General features: G+C 41.7%; 1 protein-coding gene and 1 long non-coding RNA gene across 14 annotated transcripts in view; one reads left to right on the top strand and one right to left on the bottom strand.

The window, feature by feature from the left end:
- Nucleotides 1-37: 37 nt before the first annotated feature.
- On the top strand, nucleotides 38-2,175 carry LOC120790262. Its single transcript, XR_005707526.1, has 3 exons — nucleotides 38-192; nucleotides 570-799; nucleotides 1,967-2,175. It is a non-coding gene; the product is annotated as an uncharacterized LOC120790262 (long non-coding RNA).
- Nucleotides 2,176-3,583: 1,408 nt separating this feature from the next.
- neo1a (neogenin 1a) overlaps nucleotides 3,584-22,441 on the bottom strand; it is a 173,005-nt gene continuing 154,147 nt past the window's right edge. For 4 of the 13 annotated variants that reach the window (XM_040127623.1, XM_040127631.1, XM_040127550.1 and 1 more), the window contains 16 exons: nucleotides 22,283-22,393; nucleotides 21,910-22,104; nucleotides 20,749-20,844; nucleotides 16,713-16,939; nucleotides 13,405-13,543; nucleotides 12,171-12,278; nucleotides 11,603-11,797; nucleotides 10,309-10,341; nucleotides 9,999-10,067; nucleotides 9,608-9,746; nucleotides 9,170-9,414; nucleotides 8,466-8,558; nucleotides 7,795-7,965; nucleotides 6,041-6,328; nucleotides 5,108-5,244; nucleotides 3,584-4,503 (listed from right to left, as the gene is read on the bottom strand). In XM_040127623.1, coding sequence (XP_039983557.1) covers nucleotides 4,351-4,503; nucleotides 5,108-5,244; nucleotides 6,041-6,328; nucleotides 7,795-7,965; nucleotides 8,466-8,558; nucleotides 9,170-9,414; nucleotides 9,608-9,746; nucleotides 9,999-10,067; nucleotides 10,309-10,341; nucleotides 11,603-11,797; nucleotides 12,171-12,278; nucleotides 13,405-13,543; nucleotides 16,713-16,939; nucleotides 20,749-20,844; nucleotides 21,910-22,104; nucleotides 22,283-22,393 — 2,399 coding nt within the window. In that variant the 3' untranslated portion in view covers nucleotides 3,584-4,350. Of the gene's footprint in view, nucleotides 4,504-4,525; nucleotides 4,636-5,107; nucleotides 5,245-6,040; nucleotides 6,329-7,794; nucleotides 7,966-8,465; nucleotides 8,559-9,169; nucleotides 9,415-9,607; nucleotides 9,747-9,998; nucleotides 10,068-10,308; nucleotides 10,342-11,602; nucleotides 11,798-12,170; nucleotides 12,279-13,404; nucleotides 13,544-16,712; nucleotides 16,940-20,748; nucleotides 20,845-21,909; nucleotides 22,105-22,282; nucleotides 22,394-22,441 lie in introns of those variants that run through there. The other 9 variants (XM_040127589.1, XM_040127560.1, XM_040127581.1 and 6 more) reach the window with 9 other exon arrangements.

Genomic DNA, 22,441 nt, shown 5'->3' with positions numbered 1-22,441 from the left:
GGGCTGGACACTATAGTAGAAAAACACCTGTCGGTAATCACACGGTACAGGGCAACGGCGCCACAAGCCGCGGACGCCACGGTGACAGTTGAATCCGCACCTCTCCGAAAAAGTTTCAACAAAAAAAAAAACCTTCGTGAAGGAGAAGTTATTGCAGGACTTTTGGGTTTTACTGCATTAGTTTTATCCGGGGTTTGTTCTATTAATTACTTACTTTGTGTAGTTTTCTAATTTTGATTTCAGGTTTACTTCCCCCCCTTCTCCACCCTGGTCTCTTTGTAATTTTAATGTTATCTTACAGGTATTTGAGGAACATCTCTTTTGAACATTACATTTCAAAAATGTGGATCATAATGTTTTTTTAAGGTGGTTATATGGTTTTATTTCTTTATTTTTTGTTATTTTAAGAATGGAGGTACATCACATCACACAGGAATAAGACTAAACTATGATTTTATTTGTCTGATTCCAGTAAAGTATGACCAGTTCTGCAACAAATGACAAAATGCAGCATATATGTTCTTAACCAAGAAATATCTTTCATTAATTGACCTCGCCTTCATTTACAGACAGGGCCAGTTTGCCTGCAACCTACCTGAAGCGACGAGGACGGGTGGGAGAACTTTTTTCTGAATCTTCAGCAGCTTTTTCTCATATTTCGTCTGGATCATTCACCGATCTACATTGCCCACGATGGCAGCTTAGTGAGAGGCTCGAGAGAGGCCATCTACTGCTGCTCATGGATTCAGATTCACGGTTTTAATGGGCAGGAATGACGGTCGTTGACGCCAAAATGCTGGTGAGACTGTAGGAGCTGTGGATAAAAACCTAGTACATACAACATTTTATGGATACTCCCTCTTAGTGGAGTGAGGTGAAACGGTCTCATAATCATATACTTTTTCCATTTTTCTTGTCATGGAGTCTGAGGTGATTCTGCACAGGAACACACTGATGTCAAGCCTGGTATAAAATCACACATTACAGCAGAGTAGATTAGTGACTAATTTCAATTAGTTGTTTTTTTTCCCCCCACCCAGCTATTCTGGATAATAAAAATAGAAACACTAAAGCCCCTTTTGTAACTTCAATTGCATTCACATGATACAACGGGACATCAAATGTATCTCAACAGTCAAAGGCTGTCTTAATGTGTGCTGACGTGTAGATATGGACTCAAGTTCACTGCCAGATAATCTTAACAGCATTTCCAGAAATCTCTGTTAACTTAACATCATGTGTCCAGCTTTGTACAGGTCAGCATTTTTAAATATCCTGGGCTATTCAAATGCCTTGCAGTTCAATTTAATAATCATGCCAGACTTTTCAGCTACGTCAACAGATCTTGAAATTAACGCCGACTAGCAGCCAAATGCTGAGTGAGTCAGCGCCGTCGGCCGCTGTGGCAGAAAGCCCGTTTTCATCCAGTTTCACATGACTATGATAAGAATTCCAGAGCTAGAAATCCGATCAAACAATTAATGGTTGTCACAAAAAAAAAAAAAAGGCACCTTCCTGCTAAAGTACATGTAACTCTACAAAGAGGTAGGTCAGTGACACTAAACTACAATTATGAAATGGGCTTTTAAGAATTTGTGAGTGTGCAAACAACAGCTTTGAGGCTTTGATTCTTTGACGATGTGAGGCTAAAAAAGCTCTAAAATGCCAGCTGCCCTTTTGTAACATTTCACATTCAAGGCAATTTAGTGTTTTAAGCCAAAATGACAGAAACAGTCCTTAAGGGCTTGACTAGTGATCATTTCATCATTTTCTCACTCAGTTAATTAACTGTTTGATCTATAAAAACATCAGGAACTTATTCAAAATATAAGAAAAATGCAAATATTGATATTTTAGAAGGTGCAACCAGCTACTGTTTCACATTTTTCCTTAGAAAAAAAAGCTTAAGTTATAATTTGTTGTTATAATTGATGCTGATTAGCTTTCTGTTGATTAATCACTTCAGCTCGACCTGACCTTCCTGCTACTTACAGGACCTATCTACAGCGGGGTAATATTGCAGTATATACTTGTAGACTTTGGACTGTGTATTACTGGTAGCATCCTACTGCCGCTCAGTGACCTGACGGGCATCCTGATCATGTCTGATGAAAAGAAGACGAGCAGAAACATTTACTTTGTTAGTATTCATAATAGTTTGTATACACAATGTATAGGAGCACCAATAAAAAAAACATCCTTTTTTTTGAAACCTTTTTTTTTTCTCAACATTTTTTAAAAAGCCACAGATTTTTTTTTCTACAGTAAGCAAAGAAAGCTCTGTACATGAACAAGCAACAACAGAATTCCTCATCATGAGCTGCAAAGTAAAAAACTTGGCTGCTCAAATTCATAACATCTCTGAAGCAAAAAAAAAAAAAAAAAACCCATAAAAAACAAGACCAGCTGCCTGCTGCTTACCTAGGACACTACGTTACACAAACAGCTTTTGATATTTAAAACACAAGATATGTAAGAAATGTACTTTTCAAAAATTGTGAAAAAGTGCAATACAGGTTCAACTGTTTACAACTCAATAGATTATTTCCCAAATGGAGTCCGGTCCTTTTTCTCCCCCCTTTGTTTTCAATCTTTTTTTTTTTTTTTTCCCAAAACTTGTTCCTTGTTTGTATCCATAGTTAAAATCTCTTACAGTTATACTGACATTCATGACGATGTACATTTATGAGAAACATGGTATTCACAAAAGTAGAGCAAATTACTATGATTGCAAATGACAAATTTCTTTGGGTAAGAGGGTAATGAAAAACTAGTTTCTTGGATGAACTTTTTTTTTTCCTTTTAACATCCGATTTGTGTATAGAACAAGCTTCTTTTTTTTTTTTCTTCATACAAAAACTACCATGTAAAAAAAAAAAAAAAAAAATCTGGGAGTCCCATTCAAAAGGCCAACATCTTTGCATCTTTTAAGATTTGTAAAAGAACCAGGGCGTGGAAATTTGATGAAGAACAGCAGGAAGAAACAGCAAACACACTCCGCTGTGGGGAAAATGCACACGTGCTCCAGCAGTACTGATGTCTGAAACCAAATATTGGTTTTCGGAAATGACACACACACTTGATCTAACTTCTCATATAAAAGATAACTTGTCTTTTGCACGTGATTGATTGATTGAGTGGCTGCAATGTGAGGGTTTTTTTTTTTTTTTCTTTTTCCATTTTTTCAAGGAGGGATGGGGGGTCAGCGCCCTGAGTCCTAGGTACACCAGACCTGTGATACTGTCAAGTCCCACAGAATAATACAGAACCTGACATGGCAGCTCCGACTCCAAGCGACATCCGTGGAGGGCCGAGTTGTCTCGACCATCCAACATACAAACACGTTGGTAAGGCTTTTAAAACGGAGCTCCCGCAACAAACAAAAGACTGAAAAAGACGACATTTTAATGTACAAAGGGGGCAACAAAATGCCAGAGAAGAATGTACTGTAGTGAACCATCAGGCTTCTCTCTCCTGTTGATATGAAAACTGAGCGTCAGGACTCATTTGTAATCCCACTTTCATCCCAAATAATAATAATGAAACAATGGGAAACATCAAAAGAATGAGGCAGATTAAAAAAAAAAAAAAAACATATGTACATGTATATAAGGATATGTGTGTAAAAAAAATAATACAATAATATAGAAAATAATAAAAAGTCATGGCACAATATATGACACAAGGGGGTAAAAACAAAAACAAAAACAAAAAAATAACCATGTTTATGAATAATGTATGCTTGTAAAGGGAGGTTGATATCCCATATTCACTTCACTGAAACTGCCCAATAGATATACAAAATGCACAAAGAAAACACTAATCAAACACTGTGTGTAGACTGCGCCGCATGAGCACCAACATCAAAACCAGCATATTTTGTTACTTTCTCCATTCGACTTGACATTGAATCAACTGTTGTCTCATCTTGAGTGAGTGTTCGTCACCAAAACCTACCGTACGTATTTTTGCTGAGGAAGAAATTCACGATTTTCCGGTTGAAAGCGACCAATGTTTTAAAGTTCATTGTCTCTGAGAATGGTTCTTCATAAAAAGATGAAGCGTATCACTTTTCTTCCCTCTCATGGCAATCTCCTTCCTGAGACTGAGCAAGGTAAGCCAAAAAAAGTTCCTAAGTTTCAGTCTGGAGTTTTTTGTTGTTTTTTTTTTCTCTGCAGGGGGATGTGAGAGTTTTCTTGGGCACAAGAAGCCATTTTGTGTCCACCAGCCTCTAGCTCCCAAGGTTCATGTTTGGGTGTGTTTGTTTGACTTCAGAGTGTGTGTCTTTCTGTATGTGTGTGCGGAGGACAGAGAAAGTGTGTCTGTGTGTGCGCAGTTGTGTGTGCATGCTCATGGCGCTGTGGTAATGGCGTTCAGGTCCTTCATCAGGCCCTCGAGGTGGGCCATCTCCTCGGTCAGCTCGTCGGGCTCGTAGCTCTGAGGGAGAGGAACAGGGTTACTGCGAGGGGCGGGGGAGGGGCAGGGGGCAAGGGAGGCAAGCACCTGGAGGGGCGGAGGGGAGGAGAAGAGAGGAGAGGAAAGGAGAGGAGGAGAGGGTCAGTCAGGGATCTCTCGCAGAGGACAGGGGGAGTCGAATGGGTGGGGTGAAGCGAGCTGGGGGATGGGTCAATGAGACTGCGGCGTCATGAACGACAAAAACAAGATGAGGCAGCAGACAAAAGCAAAACAGCCAGAACCAAAGAGAAGCCGATGTCAGCATATGATCAACAGCCAATCAAGGATTAGGACATGGAGTAAAGATTCAAAGGTGGGAAAAATTTATTCATTCCGGTTATGGGTTTTGTTAAGATCAGTTGTTAAGAGTTAAATGAATCGATCAAAAGCAGCCGACGACGCCACAAAAAGGGTGAGAATGAAATTGGAAAGAATAAAAAGAGAGAAGGAACAAACAGAAAATATGGTTAAAACCGATGTGCAGTTGAAAGTAACTGTATAATACAGATCCAAAAAAAAAAACCTGACATGGATTTGGAAGGAATGTGTGACTGGTGTAATTTTAAAAACCAAGACTGAATAAATATTAAATATGCACAGACTAAAACAGACTGCATCGCTACAAGCAGCCAGTGGGGGGCGCTCTACTCACGCTGTCTACATCTTCTAGCATCTTGCTAGTCTCTGGCACATCAGGGGCGTTGGGCACAGTGACTGCCATCGGTGTGCGGGTCCTTCCTAGTGTTCCAATGGAGGCTGTTTTAACAACGTGGGGGTGAGTGGGAGGCCCTGAAAACACAAAAGTACAACGGTCAGCGAAGGCAACAAATACCTGCATCTTTTATAACAAAATTAAATCTGCAAGGGTGACTGAATTTACAGTTTGTGTATAAACCTTGGGTCTTATCACATTATTTTAGGAAATCCTTAAAAACTTAAATCCTAAATATTTTGCGGTTTCCCGAATTAAAGTTCTTCACTCGTCGTTTTTTAATTAATACACTAAAAATTTTTATTTATCAGAGCAAACCTCACAGCGAGCACAGCTGGATTAATACACGATTAAACATCAAATGAAAGTCTAAACATATAAAACTGTTTTCATAATTGACAAAAGCTCACCCCAAGGTGAGTTCTGGAGCAGTTCTGGAGCTTTCCATCGTATCACACAAGCTTCAAATGCAAAATTTGTTTCAAAATGATTCAAACGAATTTTAAATAAAAACAATCGCAAAACTGAAAAACGGGAATTTGAACGGCTACAATTCCACTCCATCTGCTGAGGAAGATGTGCTCGAAAGCTCCGGAACTGATACTGAATGGAGCTTGTGGTGCGTGTGATATGATAATGCAAATCACAGATTCCCTGTTGATTTTCATTCACAAATCTGTTCTGAATGACTGATATTGAGGTTTGAGGATGAAAATTATTGCATACTACGGTCAACCACTGATTTTATTTGAGATTCTCTGTCTTTCCTGGTCGCAGTCGGAACAGCTTGGATGACAGTAGGCTGTTTTTTCTAATCGTCATCAGACCTGAGTTAAAAGTGTGAGTGTTTGAAGTGTGCGCGTTCCTCCTCACCGGTCTGAGCGAGCAGGGGAGTGCTGGGCAGGGCAGGCGACTCGTATGATGGATGGCTGGTGCCCGGGATTGCCGGTACAGCAAAGCTCTTGAGCGGGTGGGCGTGGGCGTGCGGGTGGGCTGAGCGGTGTGGGGGCAGGTTGCTGGAGTAGCTGGGCTCCTCCTCTGTGGTGGTGGAGCCGTGATAGCTGCCCTCATGGTCGGCCAGGATCTCCGAGGGGCAAGAGGCCTGGGAGGAGGCGGCGGCTGGAGGGAGGGGTTCTGAACTGGGGGTGTTCCTCACCGATTCTGTAGAGGGGGAAGACAGAGAGCAGGGAAGTTTACAGGCTCTCAGCCTTTGCATTCGCAGGGCCAGGGATTGCCAACCAGCTTCAGATTTAGTGCAAGAACCTATCATGTAATGGACTTTATCACAGATGTTCATCCTTCTGATACTGGGAAACTTCCTGTATCAACTTTGTAATACATGAAGTGGCTTCTCCCTTTTCTGTATGCAATCAGAGTGAATAATCAATTTATCAATCAACAGAAAATTGTCAACAAATTTGAGAATCAATTAATTGTTAAAATAATTTTTAAGCAAAAACGCCATAAGTGACCTGGTTCCAGTTCATCAAATGAGAACATTTAAAGTTTTCTTAGTCTCATATGATAGTAAACTGAATATCTTTGTGTTTTGGACTGTTGTCTGGACAAGACAAACAATTTGCAAACTGTACCTCAACTTGATGGGCATTTTTCACTTATTTCAGACATCATATAAGACCAAATGACTTATCGCCAGATTATCTGATAATAAAAACCACTGTTAGTCGCAGCCCTAAAATAAACACTCAGTTGTCACTTTATTGGGTACACCCAGCTGAAACTAATGCAGTTTCATACAACAGTCCGTCGATAAATTCTCCCTCACGAAGGTTATAATGTTCAGGTTAAGTCGAAACTGTTTTAGAGAGGTGTCGTTTCAACTTTATGCTCAGTTTGGAGGCTGCAGTCTGTGATGCTGATGATTTGTATTACGTTATACGGACAGGTGCTTTGATTATTTGGTCCGCCCTATTTATATCAACGAGGGTAGGCCAAATAACAGAAACGCCTCTCTGTGAAATGTAACGCAGTTCAATAGCACCGGAGACTACATCCTCCAAAATTATCATCCTCTCTGAAACAATTTCAATAAAAATGGAACATTTTAACCTTCATGAAGGGAGGATTTATTACTGGGCTGTTGTATGAAACTGCATTAGTTTCAGCTAAAATGAAAAAGCAAGCAAATCTCAACATTTTTTAAGCTGCGACCAGCAAACTGTTAGTATTTTTACGTTCTGTTTATACTTAACTACTATTTACACTTAACTACAAAGTGTTTAATCATTGATCAAAACAATAATCCATATTTATTGTCAACTGAACCATTAACAGTTGAGCTCTCAATTGTTCAAGCACTGTAACGCAACAACCAGACAGCAAAAAGTTTAAATCACTGCCATGTCTGACTGCATCTCTGGTAAAGTTTAGTTTGTTCTGGTATAAGTTGAGGTGAGTAGAGAAAGGCATCAAAAATAATTTCAGAAGACAGGGAGGCGAGAGAAGAGGGGTTAGTAGCACTTTGGAAAACTACAATGTGAATGTAACAAGATGGCAGCCGCATGTGGCTGAATGAGCAAATGACAAATCAATGAATGGGTATGACCGGGTCCGACTCCCGTGTCCTGCTCTGTGATTCTGCTGTCCTGCAGGTGGCAGTGTCTCACCTGTCGAGTCCACCCTGTCTAGATGGGAGATGGGGGTGGCACAGGCCTGCGGGCGTGGGTGCCCGCTGCCCTGGTGGTAGAGGTAGCTTCGTGTCGACGATGCCAGGCTGCCCATGTGATAATGGTGGTGATGGTTATCAAGGGAATGGATGGGGTGAGCACTAATCACAGCTGTGAATGGAAATGGACATGGATACACACACACATAAAACACACACACACACACACAAACGCGCAAAAACGGGATGACATGTTAAACCAGCTGTAATAAATGATGAAGGATGTGGAAGTATTGCTGGTGAGATACACACACATGCAGTTTTCTGTAATAAAGACACTTGAATAGTCTCCCTGTCTGTCAGTCAGTCGACATTTCCAGGAGGGAGGAAATTTAGAAAAAACAAACAATAAAAACGAACATTTTATGGGAAGCATGAAATGGACTCGTTCCCTGGAGTAGACATAAAAATAGCATGAGATATATTTGGAAAATGGTAATTTGTTGAAGTATCTCTGCGCTCTAATTTCCCGGTTTTCCAAATTGACTGCTCACTGTTTCTCTGTTATGACAAGCTCACATTTATCAAAACATGTGGACCCACTCACTCCCCAAAGACACACACACACACACACACACACACACACACACACACACACACACACACACTTACGCTGAGGCGGCTGTGCGTCAAAAGGCATCATCATTTTAGGCCTCATCCCTCGCCGGCCTGCTAGTGTAGACATGCTGTCCTCTGATTCGTGGCCTAAAAAGGTACGATGGAAACCAGCCAATCAGACAGAGCTGCTACTCTACTGTTCTTTTTTGTGAATGATTTATCTGTAGACCTCAGGATCCTTAATCAACCTGATGTCATTGGGTTTTGACTGTATTTCTAAATGCCAGTGTCATACTCAACCTTCTTCAGTTCAGAAAGTTGTAGTAGTGGCAGTGTGTGCTTGCAGCATTGCGGTCATGACGGGTAATGGGCATTAGGTATGAAAAAGCATGAAATGTTGGATGTATGGATAATCACAGAAAGAAACAACAGGGAAGACAAGTGTTGGCCTGTGAAACAAAAAACACGATCCCAAATCCTCCAAGACTCCTCTAGTCATGCTCCTGGAAGCAAACCTGACGCTATTAGCACATTGCCTGCCTAAAATAAATAAATAAATAAATAAATAAAAATAACAACTGTTTTCTTAGTGAAGCTCTCAAAATGTAGTTCCCTATCTGTCAGCCAAACCCAAGAAGTTTCAGCAGCAAGTTTAAGCATCATTATGCCTGTGAGCTCAGGCAGCAAGGGTGACATTTCACTTTGATCTCCTTCCCATAACATCAAATATTAAATCTTCCCCCTTGGGCAGGACTGACCGCGGTAGGAGTTGCGCCTCTGTTGTAGGTGGGGGTTGCTGTCCAGGCTGCTGTCGGCCGGCGTGATGTCCTGCGAGGTGCGGGGGATGGGCGTTTCGGTCATGACTGGGTTGGGCTCCGGCGACTTGTCCATGGGCTTGAGTTCCAGCCTCTCATGGTGGATCCAAAGATCAGGTGGCTTCAAGTCCTTGGAGTTTCCCTTGTATTTGTGGGAGCCGTTTGAGGACTTTGAGGCAGCCCGCTTTCTGCAGAGGAGAACACATAGTCAGTGGTGAAAGGCTGACCTCATTTAGAGAGAGAAAGCGACAAATTAGCCAAAGCACATGGAAGAAGGGGCACGGGAGGGAGCTGAGGCGTAGATTAGTATAAACAGTTATATGTTTGAGAGAGAAAACAAAAAGAGGAGAGTAAAGGTAAAGGTGCGACTGAGCATCTTACTTTTTTTGATGGGACGTGGTGCGCCGTGTGCACAGGAAGGCCCCCACCACCACCACTATGATGGTGAAGGCTCCCACTGAGATGATGATGACAATGACCAGGATGTGATTTTCACTGTTGCTTCCCACCCCTGATTTACCTCGAGAGGAGAAAGACTGGATTAGACTAGATACGTTTCTAAAAGACACTGGGGAGTCAGGCCACACCTAACTACAACAAAAAAAATGCGGAACCAACAATCAGCTCAAATTACAGATTTCAAAATGCACTGTCAGAGAAAAGGGATGTAATTTTTCATCTTTTTAAAAGTCCAACTTTGCTGTAGTGTCGGACAAACAGCATGGTAGCTAAACAAGACAGTTGAACAATATGGGTAGGAGGAAAATCTTACCAACTGAAGATCCCGGGTCAATTGTATGTTGGTTGCCTGAAGGCCCTGGCTTCGACGGAAGATTTGAGGCTGATTCGAAATGGAAAAAAATATAATATAATATAATAAATATGGCCCTTCTACTCACATTTATGCCTCTGTCGAACCCTCATGAGATACATTATAATCTGAAAGTTTCTACGTCACAAACTGATTTTGCCATTAACGCAGCCCATGTTTTCATCGGCACAGAAGATGGAAATCTTTAGAAAGAGAGATGCACGAGGTGCAGTGCCAGCAGTGAAAGACAAAGTGTGGAGGGGGAGTTTACCTTGGTCATTAGCCATTTTGTCAGAGGACTCAGCTTAACAGGCCAAAGGAGAGCAGGGAGGGAGAGACAATAAAAAGCAAAAAACATGTTAGCTGAAAAGAGCGGCGAGACACACAGAAATAAAGCGAGAGATGGGGATTGTGAGGAGGAGGAGGAGGAGGACGGGGCAAAACTAGAAGAATGAGAAGTGGGAGAGTGAGAAAACCAAACAGCAAGAGTGTACCTCAGACACAGCCAAGCTGACATTTAGAGTGAAGCATCTAAATAAAAATTGTAACAGCTTCCTACAACTCCAGGGCAAAAGTCCTGAAATATTTTACTTTACATCCCATGAGTAAAAATTTCTTTTTAGGGATGTAGCCCTACCAAAAATATTCAGATAAAAACAAATAAGGTAATTGCAGAACCACCAAATTGAAGCTGAAATGGCCTTTTCATTCAGAATTTGGATGCAAATGTGCTGACTAGACTTTGGAGTAATTCGGTCTTCCCAAACCAATAAACAAGGCTTGGGAAACATCCCTGTCTCAGCTCTCAAGAAACGTGCTCACAGCAACTTCGTCGGGAGAATTTGTCTGGAGTGTTAACTGGAGAATTTAGTGAAGTCAGGACTGGCACATCATGTGATTTGTTGAAAGTTTAGGGGAAAAAAAAACCAAAAAACAAAAACAAAACAATCCTCAGAGATCAGAGCATTGCTAGACATCATCACTTTGGGATGTTGATTTGCGACCTGATTTAATAACTCTAGGTTTTGTGTAATGAAATATTTTAACTATGCAAACCCTTTACCAGATCATAATGGCTGCAATATGAGGACCTTTGTTGTGCCAATGAAAGTCAAATCCTTAAGCTGCAGCAACTGATTTTTGGACCCAATAACTTCAGAAGTAACCCAAAGCCCTGACATATTCTTGTCTAGCGAAGCTGGTATGGCATGTACCGTACGACATGTCAGCTAACAGTTGCCTCTATACACGTCCACCAGACACAGGTCATCATTAGCATTCGTTTGAAGTTGTATACCCGCCTCCTGAAAAATCCAGTAAATTCAATAATGACTCTCCTTTTAGAGCTTGTCGGGGAGCTAAAACTATTACAAAAACCGGGCTCTCTAGCTGCAAGGTGTTTGACTTCTTCACCAGCTAGTCTCTAACTTTGTGATACATATCTAATACACCACCAAACACAAAATGAACCCTGAGACATTTTTTCATACTTTCTTTTAACGTGAACTGGCAATCGGGAGGATGCAATTTCCTGTCTTGGTCTCGGGCCCATCATGGAAACTTACTCTTTGGGGTGCGGAAATTTACGGCCTCAGACATGGGGCCCATGCCCTTCGAGTTTCGGGCCTGGATCTTGAAGTAGTAGGTGGTGTCCAGCGTCAGCTCCTGGATCTGGTGAGTCAGACGGTTGCCCACCACCGGTTCGATAACCCAGTCGTGGACCTCAGCGTTTACATCTGTGCTGTAGTAGATAATATAGCCTACAACAGGGAAGGTCAGAAAAGGAGAGACAGATTCTTTAAAATTCAGCGGATTTAATGCTGTGCAAAATAAGATCAACTTCAATGGGTTTTTTTTTCTGCTGTTTGACTCTATTCCTCCAAGTCGAGATGGACATGGAGGCTCCTCTCTGGCCACTACAGCATGAAAAGTCTGCCAAGTGCAGGGAAAATACATTTTCTTTGGACGTTTGACATACATAATCATTGTGTGGATCAATTCTCCGCGCAACTGGGATTTCATTAGTCAGTGTTCGGAGGAGAGCTGTCGCGAAGGGGTCCAAACGGTTAGAAAAGACAGCAAGACAGAAATCCTACTTTTTTCAGTCCAGAAACACCAGATCGTGAGACTCACCCGTGATCTTTCCATTGGCCTCGGAGGGAGGCTGCCAGTTGACAATTATGGTGCGGGGTTTGTTCTCTTTGCTCACCACAGTCACGTCTTTCGGAGAGGAGCTGGGGACTGTGGAGGGGATCGAGACAGGACATTTGTTGTGTTGACGAGGGGGTCAGATAAAGTTTCAAGACGGCCCACGTTCTGTATAGTTTTAAATTCAACAACACGGTGGACTTTTACTTGAACATATAAATAAAAATGCGTGTGTCTTGCGTTGTCTCTGAATAGCCCATGTAATGTTGAAAGTGTTCCTACTGCACTCAAGAGCCAACCACTTCAACGCTTGTGGTGAACACTTGTGGTGAAACAAACCCCCTGGCTGTGCTGAAATGAAAAACTGGCAGTTCTCTCTATTATAAACACAGTAAAAAAAAGTTCCACTCCACTCCAAGTCCAGTAAATCTCAATCCAATAATGCACCTATAGAAGTGGTTTCAAAGGAAATTAGTTTCTGTTTTTAATCGCAGGTTTTTTGCGAAGAATCTTTTAGCTCAGCAGTTACGCCTCACGATGAAGTATGGCCACAGACACATTCCAGCTTGCAAATTTTAGTATCCATTAGGTAAACAGCACTGCAGGAATTTTAACACTGATACAGTCAGTCTATATGATTTAGATTTTGCTGACTCCGGGGAGACAGTAACTATTTACCGTCATCCCTCTGATGTGGTGCAAAGCAAAGAAGTTGTGCCCACCCAAGAGTAACGGAAATGGGATGGTGAGGCAAAACCAAAATTAACTGTATTTTGTTCTATAAGCATGAACCTGTAAAGAAATCAGGTCTTGGTTTGTGGCTCTATCGCTCCTCAGGTTGAGACACTTTGGCCATCGGTCCACAAATCAAGAGAAAAATGTAAACAAAAAATTTTGTTTTGACACAAAAGTGCATTTTTACCATTATTATTATTATTATTTCAAGATTAGTCTATTGCGTACTTTGATTTTGCATGGAGGCAGGGTTAGTCAGGAGCAGTGCTGAAATTATATTCCGCAATCAGCAAACTTGCTGCAGGTTTCCTCAATTTCACTCGTAGTTAATATGAGATCTATTGATCTATTGAAGAGGAGTGTCCTCTCCTTCCATTTGGGGTGAAGAAAATGAAATATATAGTTACGGTGGACGTGCTGTTGGTTTATGCCTGTTATTATGTCCATTTCATGTGTGTTTGTTTGCGTGTGTGGGGGGTCCTACTGGTCTCAAATGTTGTGCCCTGTGCAGTCATGCTCCACGTGCTGGTGCGGCGGCCCTTGGTCACCATGACGGAGAACTCGTACAGCGTGTTGGGCTTCAGACCTGTCACCATGTGGTTCAGGCTGGTGGTGTTGGCCATCTGGGGAGTGACGGGCAAACATACAAAGACACACACACAGACACACACACATAATAAAGGATAAACAAGAATTCAGCTTGTGTGATGGCAGATTACATTCACTGAACAAGTCGCAAAAGTATTCTGTTATCCATGCGAATAAACCTATTTTATCATTTTTTATACACTAATAATTATTTTTTTATTATCGATTAGTCTACTGATTATTTTATGACTTAATCAATTAACGTTGTAGTATATAAAATGTCAGAAAACTTTTTTCAACAAATTCTTGTAAGTGAGAAGCTGGAACATGTGAATGTGTGACCCTTTCGCTTGAAAAAACTATTTTAAATGATGGTTCCATTATCAAAAATAGTTGCCATCAGTCAATTAATGGTTTTAGTTCTAAAGACAATTACCAGTCTGAATGTTTTTCAACGTTTAGGATACGTTACACACACTGACCACCGATTGGAACCAGAATCTTTCACATTTCCAGTACTTTATCCTGTTTGGTCTGGGATACAGTGCCACACAAAGATAAGTGTAGCCATTACCAATGAGCTGTAAAGCCAAACGTGGCAGATTAACAACGTGAACACCTTAATGGTTACACAATATACAACACAGCAGGAGTACATTTCACATTTGATTGGAATCACAATCTCTACAAATCTTAAGTTATGTAACCATTTATCTGGATCTCCACTGGCAGAAAAAGAAAGCTTTAAGTTGCGGGGGGTTGTAGCAGCAGCTATTAGGGTCCACCGGTCTCTAGCGGTCCTATCTATAATGTCGCGTGCTACGACAAAAGTGCAGTTCTGTGCTGGGGGGCTGCCAAACATAGGGCAGTAGGATAGGAAGAGAAAAACACCCTGTTCTTTAGAAACATGCAGCCAGTTTGAGAGCAGCGGTCTCTTCAATAATGTAGTAGCTTTTCTGGCCAGGTTTGCTCTAAGACAAGAGAGGACATGCAGAAGAGCAGCATTAAGACGAGCTGTTGTATATAGTGTACCCCGCTGTACACAGTATACACAACAGGATGTATATGAGATGTAGTTTTCAGAGCGTAGATAAGATAAGACTTCTCTAACAGACTTGTTAATATATTAGATTTCATTTATGGGACAGAAACATAATGAGCCAGTGGATTTCTTTAATTACTGTCACAGTGTGGGAATCAAACCAGTTTAAGCATCCACTCATGGAATCAGGCGGAGCTGTATACCGTGTAGTTGTGATGTTGTGGATTTGCCTTCTGTTTGTGAATTTGTTGCATAACATCATAATGACATACCGCCTGCCCTGTATTTTCCTCTCATTTTGCTCCGATTGACAATTAACAAATCGGAAATCTCTTTAGATGTTTGGCACAAAGTGGCAGGTAGAAGCTTGTGTGTCGAGGCCAACAACTGACAAAGAGCTGAGTGTGTGCATCCTGTACAAGATTAAGATGCTGAGTCTGTGTGTTCGTCTTCTGAGTTGGCTGTATGGCGAACGCACTGTCAGATCTAACCCCTCTTTTTCTAGTTCTCAGTTTGTCTTGTCCTTGCTGAATAATTTATCAGTAAACGCACGGCTTTATCTAAGCTCTGCTCGGTCACAGGTTTGCACACATGCATGCAACCATGACACCCCACACACACACACACACACACACACACACACACAATCATAACTGAGCTCAAGAATCAGAGGTTGAATCTCGAACATCCTGTTTCAGGCTCGGGTACACTAAGGCGCATGACTGCACACACAGGATCCGTATGACACTGATCACGGCAAATCAGTGTCATATTGCAGTGTTGCACTTGATCATTTCAGTGACCGTAAAAACCCAGAAAGCGAGCTTGTTCAGGATCATAATTCAATAACTGCTCAACAGGAATTAATTGACTACTGAATCATTTTTATCGCCATTTCATTAATCAATCAAAAATGTAACTTTCATTTTCTCAGATGTAAAGATCTGCTTTGATTTTTTTGTTCTATATCACTGTAAATCACCTGTTGTTCTGACAAAACAAACAATTTGAAGACCTGGGCCTGTGGGAATTCCTGACATTTTTTATAAACGATTAATCAATTAATGAAAAATGTATAATACCGATATTAAAGTCATGTTCCTCAAGTTTTTCGTGAAATCAAAGCAGCTCAAAACTACACGACTTTGTTCGGCTGCACTGTAAACACACACGCACACACAAACACACACACACACACAAGCTTCTCTTCTGTTGTATTTCTGTCAAAGTCGCTGCTTGATGAGTGTCTGCTATAGTATTAAAGGGCACTTTCTATTACCACCGTTAACCATGGCCGTCGACATTTTAACCAGGATATAAATCGTAAGGATTATAACTTTAACAGATAACGAAAATACATTGTAGAGTCATCAAAAGGCTTTAGCATATTCACTATAGTGACGCCTTTATGGTTTAATTAAACCACTAAACCTACAGTTATAGACAAGAGATGAGCTGACTCAGGCAATCGCTGAGCTGTGCCCTCAGACAACCCTTTCATAGGAAGGCAAAGGAAGAAGCATTTTAACAACTGCAAACACAAAGTCCGTTCATGAGCAGCTGTTAAATGACTGAAAAAGAACTCGTTGGTATAAATACTGTTGACTTGACCCTTGAACTGTTACTAACTCAACCTAAAATAATGTTGAGAGGAAGATGAAAACAAATCATTGCTTGGTTATAAATACCAGCATTCTTACGCCACTGTGCTTGGGAGCTGCTGTGGGAACACTTTCTTATATAATCTCACATGACGTCACCTTTTATCACATCCATCCATCGCTCAGGTAAATGTAGGCCTGAAGGCATGCACCAAAGTCCCACTGCACCCAAATACACAAAAACCGTACTGTATCAAATGAAGTAATAGAACTTAAGTTCGACCGGAGTGAAATGATTTAAGATTTTCTCAACTGAATTACAGTCAGTTGTAAACGTGCTGGTTGGGATTAAAAGTGATGAGTTAAACCGCAACAAGGCGAGTGAGCTTCAGCAGTACCAGGCCTCAGCCGATTCTGAGTTTAAAAATTAAACTGGAGTTTTTGATGGAGAAATCGTCCTCAATTGACTGACAACAACATGATGAAACAAGCCTTTCGAACACAACACTTTTAAAACCTACAGGATTGAACAAACACACATGTCCAACAGGAATCTCTTACCTTCACTTTAGTGTTGGCAGGGATGTTGGTCTTCCATCTCACTGTGTAGTAGCGGTTATCTGTGATCTTTTGGTTCTTGGGCAGCGAGTTGTCAGCCCAGGTCACCTTGATGGTGTCGTGGCTCAGCACGGAGGCTTGAACACCCACGGGTGGCATCATGGGGGAAGGGTCTGGTACTGGGGTGTTTGGAGGATGTAAGAGTTCGTACAGGTCAACATGTATGGCGTCTGCACATCCGGCAGTAAACCCGCATGCATGCACACAAATTAAAGTGACCAAAATTAAAACACAGAGAGAAGCGTGGCGTGGCGGACCAGACAGTGAAGTCAAAATGGGATGCAGCGGGGGAAGAGCAGGAGAAAATAAGGTTAATGAGTTAAAATGAAGGACAACGATGAGGGAGGAGGGAAAAGGTGCAGCAAGGATGGGATTGGGAAGGGTGAAGAGAAAGAGAGAGAAGATTCTATTAGAATAACAGACACTGACCTCTACAACAGGATGAATCTACAGGTTGCTATATAGAAGCTACTATACAGTATATGGTGTTCTATCATTAGATACTGTAGCACTACGGAGAGAGAGGAAGAGATACTCTATTCATAAGAAAGATTATAAAGGAAATTGGAAAACTAGGGTGAGAACAGAAACCCACAATCCTACAGCCAACTTTTCAAACTTGGACATTAAAGCGTTGACCCAATCTTTTCAGAAAGAGGCAACGCTGAAATGTGTACATCACAGATCTTTTCACAAGATTTTTAATGCAAAGTGGATAAACAGAAGGACCCCGGATGCGTTGGAACAATTTCCCCCCGCGCAGGGAAACGCTGACGAAGTACATCATGTCCTTGAAAACTGTAGAAAGAACACTGAGGCTTCAAGTAGCGGAGGCGGGCAGATCCCGGCGGTTGGATGTGTACCTGCCGAGCGATGTTCAAAGGCTACTGGTGCAAGGCTTGCGGGGAAAGGTAGGGCTTGGTCTTCCCCACTCCCCACAGATTCCGCAGTCACTCTGTTAATCAGTTCTAGATAATGACTAACATGCATCTCTCCTATACCAACGGTACGATCATAATAATCCTCTAACAGAGATATAAAACTCATAATCCAGTTTGGTTTGTAACAACTACATTTTTTTCTTTTTGCTTTGGATGTTGTGTATTGTGTGCTGCTGCGTTGCATTTTCAAATTAGTACCAAAAAATGGAGCACAATGTCTTGTATGATATCTTTGCCTACCAACTTTACCCTTTTTGAAAATTTTAAAAGACCTTTTGAAATTTTGTTCTTACATTCTTTTTTAGGCTGACTATGTAACATCTGATGAAAATGACACGAGTCTTTTGCCTAAGTCACTTCTTTTTATTAATGTCTACTGTGCCAGTTAGGTAAAACGATAAACAAACAAGACAATGTTACCTTAAGACATTATAGTATTATTATCGGTTTTCATTGCTTGATTGTAGTTACATCAAAAGAGTGGTAACTGTCACTGCAGTTAAAATCTTCTATGTAAGTGTCATTTTTTATTAGGATATATATCGCTAGAAAAATGAACAAAGCGCAGTCCAGAGCTTGTGAATATGATAAATGGTATTTAGTGTGTTGTGTAATGACAGCCCATTGCTTAATTGTCTGTTTTTGTAAAAGCGATTGTGTGTATATATGCTTGCACTAAAAACACTTGAGTGTATTTGTGTGTAAGTTGCCTGACAATTACACCACATAAAGCCCATTGAGTGTGTGTGTGTGTGTGTGTGTGTGTGTGTGTGTGTGTGTGTCTATGAGGTGGAAACAGAGGCTCCATCAAGCAGCTTCTGGGCAGCCATCTGAAGGATAAACACTTCAACATGGCCTCCCGGGCGCTGGTTTCACTGCTCCTGGTTGTGTCCTCGGTTTTGGATGCGTTGGAAGGAAAAAGCTTTCGGTCAGTCAACCGCGATGGCACTCCTACTCAATGGCTTGTTGGTCCTCTCCTCTTCTCCCCGCCTCGCTCCATTTGCTCTTCGATCATTACGTGCATGATCGAGATCTAAGCATTCATGTGGTTGCGGAGAAGCACTGCGGTCTTTGGAGTGGCATACACGCTGCATTTCTTTACCCAGCTAGGAGGAATACAGTCTCCAGTATGACACTGCAGCGAAGAGGCTGACTTAACTTTGTAACATTTTAAAGATGGGGGGTAAAATCCCTCAATTCCTGACTTTCAGTTAAAACATCATGCTATTTTAACACATTCAACCTAGCACTCAAGTTCACCAAGTTTTTCCACAGTTTTTTATTTTTTATTTTTTCAGTAAAAGTACTATGTAGGTCAGCTCGTCTTTTAATCCCGACTTGAACAAACTGGCAAGAAGGGAACGCGCCCTCGAGGATTCAGAGGCAGACGATGGTGGTGGGCTTTGGTTCTGCTTTGAGAGGAAACGTTTGGATCTGACGGGGGGTTGCCAAAGCCACCACAGGGGGTCCTGCGTGTGTGCAGCATTTGTGTGAGTGTGTGTGTGTGTGTGTGTGTGTGAGAGGATGTGAGGAAGAGAGGTTCACAGAGGGAAGTGTACAGTATGACAGTGTGTGGGTGTGTGCGCGCACTTAAGACTGCCACCCCCCCCCAAAGCATGTTGACGAGATTCATGTCATCCAGCATCCCACCCCTCTCTGCGATAGTTCTGCGGCAGAGACAAACTGGAGTGATCAAGGCTGAACAGGAAGGTTGGAGGCTGGATGGGAGAGGGGGCGGGCGCAGCCCACATTCTGGGACACACCAGGGAGCACGGGCAGGCTGTCTTCTGACACCGTCGCATAAACTGCGTGAACCCGTCTAACGCGCGCTCTAACTGGCAGTGTTTCACACTTTAAGATCATTTGTCAAGCACACTGGATTGAGACTTGAGTTCTACGTCTAATTGTTAACAGGCTTGTGATTTGAGGTTTAAGGAATTATGGATCGTACGGATGGCAGCCAAGCTGGATTGTTCGTATTCTCTTGACTAATGCAACAAAGCCGTTTCATTCTATTGCACAGAGATGACTATATCACAGCTGTATCACAACAACTGTGGACAAATGATTGAGCTGAATCCATGTCTCTATATTGTTTCTCTTATTACGTAAGAGCTGTGCCTCCTTTTTTGTCTCTTATGGACCAGGGACCATGGTCTCATAATTTGGTGCCTTATACGTATTTGGAAAAATTTAATCAAAAATATGCTTTGAAAAAAATCTAGTAACCTTAATCTGACAGTTTCTAAATCACCTCAAACATACAGTACCTGTGGCATTTCTGTCATTCAATTTCTTGCTACATCTTGGACAAAAAAAAATATCGGCCATGCCGCTGTTATCAGTTGGGCTCTGTTTCGAGGAACAGAAAATATTCTTTTTCCCGATGGATTGAAACTGTGATGGATTGAAATGTCGGCTGCTCTCTCTAATGAAGTTCAGACGCGATAATCCAACATGCAGACACGCACTGCTCTTCCTTTACTGAATCTACTATCCTGCATCTGGCCAGAATATTGGATTGGATGTGCACAAAACTACCTTTCTGCACCCAGTATATTCTCCAGTAATATTTCTGGCCATACTCTCTGGTTAGCATATCTGTTCCATTAACATATAAGGAGCTTGTCCTCCGTAATCTAATATCAGGACAACTGTAATCTAGGGGCCTAATTTGAAAATTTAAAAAGAGACTTGAAGAAGAGAGTTAATTACGCCCCAATGACACATTATCTCTTTGGCAATTTGGAGCCCAGACACAATCTGTGTAATTATGACCTCAGGTCAAAGAGAACAAAGATAAATGTCAGTTGAATTCTTTTTTTTTTTTTTTTTTGGCTGAGTGACTACAGCTATACAATGTGAGTACTGTATATCCCGCAATACTTTACAGTATGAGGTTTTTTGTTGTGTATGAGCTAAAGAGAACACGGTTAATGGGATTTAAATTTCTTCCATAGATGGACAATGTAAATGAAACCACTGAATTCTCACAGGGAACAGATGCGTGTGTAGGTTTAGATGTTCATAGTTCATACCTGACTGTGGTCTGGTGACGGCGCTCTCATACACAGGAATCCCCTCGCCCACGTTATTGAAGGCCTTTAGTGTGATCACATAGTGGGAGCTGGGGTCTGTGAGATAATGAGGGAGAGAGAGGTAAAGACAGAGAGCGGTGAGAGAGATGGAGAGAGCGAGATAAATTGATGCAGCTATCTAATCAAGCCAAAACTCTCTAAACTCTCGACTCGTAATTGCAATATTAGCCAGAGTGAGTATTTGGACACAATCATCTCCCTTACTGCGATTGTAACGAAGGCTTCAATTATGCATGAACAGATATTTGGCAACAATTCCTCCCCCAAAATCTCAAGTTTATTTCTCAAGATGATTTTCTTTAAAGTTATAATCTACTTCCAGACCCCTAACTGAGGCTTTGATTTCTGGTGAATTATTAATGGCCATTAATCATGACAAGCTTAATGAGAAGCTGCTTTCTTGAGTTTCATTAACAAACGTTTTCATCCTGCTCCTCCAAAACGACCAAGTTAATACTGAACACAATTTGTGTCCTTTTCTCAAGGGCTGCACTGCGCCTATGCAGAGAAATGGCACTCGTGCAAAAGTAGGACCCAGCAGAACATTTCAGCGAATTTAAACTTTATGTTGATGTTTCCTTTGGTTTGATGGCAGCAAGTACAAAAATCACCAAAACAAATTTGCTTTATTCCAATATTATGACCTCTAATTACTGTGTCCCCTTTTGGCCAGTATGTGTAATTGGTGGCTCAGGCTTGTGGTGGGAAAGATCTCATTAATTCTCTAAATACTCACCATGACGTACAAATGAAATGCTTCAAAGTTTGTGTGTGTGTGTGACTGTGTGTGACTGTATGTTGTTAGTGTATAAAGTCCCAAATGAGATAAATCACATCTATATTTTTAAGGAAGACAACTACTGTAATGTTTTAAATGCAGGCAAGATGCATGAGTGCCACAGGTCACATCAAGATCTGACTAGTGGTTTTCGACAGACCACCCGAGATCCTCCAATGTAATTACGTGGGTGATGAAAAGATTAAAAAATAAATAAATAAATGATAATTTAAAAAAAACAACAACAATATTTCAGTAAAAACAGCTCAAGCCATCCAAACATAGGGAAACAAAATGAATCGACAACAATGGTTTGTTCTTACCAAGGTTCTCAATAGTGTAGTAGCGCTGCTTGTAGTCCACTTTGATGGTCTGAGCGTGGGGACTGCCGATGCCATATCCGATGGTGTACCCGCGCACCACAATGTCCTGGTTCTCTGGCGGCGTCCAGCTCACCACGATACTGCTGACCAGCGGCCGGACATGGAGAGAACTGGGCTGGTCTGGTACACGGGATTCTGGTGAGGAAAAATGCAGGAAAAAAGCTGATTTCTTCATTTCCAGGGAGGCAATCAGTTGATTAAATGCCGAAATAGACTAATCACTCGGGAGTACAAACCCTGGAAACATAATCTGAAAACCAGCCGGCTGGTTCTGGTTTATTCTGTATTAACTGAGCAAAGCGGGCGTTTTTACCATCCAGGTCGCTCTCAAACGTCTCTGCCGTGGTCCAGTCGGTGGCCGGTCCCGTGCCGTTCACCGTCATGGCCGACACCCGGAAGGAATACTCTGTCCCGCGCTCCAGACCTGGACAGGCAACAAAAGGCAGGTAAGACTCCAAGCTCGGGTATTTAG

The sequence above is a fragment of the Xiphias gladius genome, chromosome 1 (assembly GCF_016859285.1).
Source record: "Xiphias gladius isolate SHS-SW01 ecotype Sanya breed wild chromosome 1, ASM1685928v1, whole genome shotgun sequence".
Lineage (NCBI taxonomy): Eukaryota > Metazoa > Chordata > Actinopteri > Istiophoriformes > Xiphiidae > Xiphias > Xiphias gladius.
Note: the sequence above shows the minus strand (reverse complement) of the source record. Positions and strands in the feature narration are given on the sequence as shown.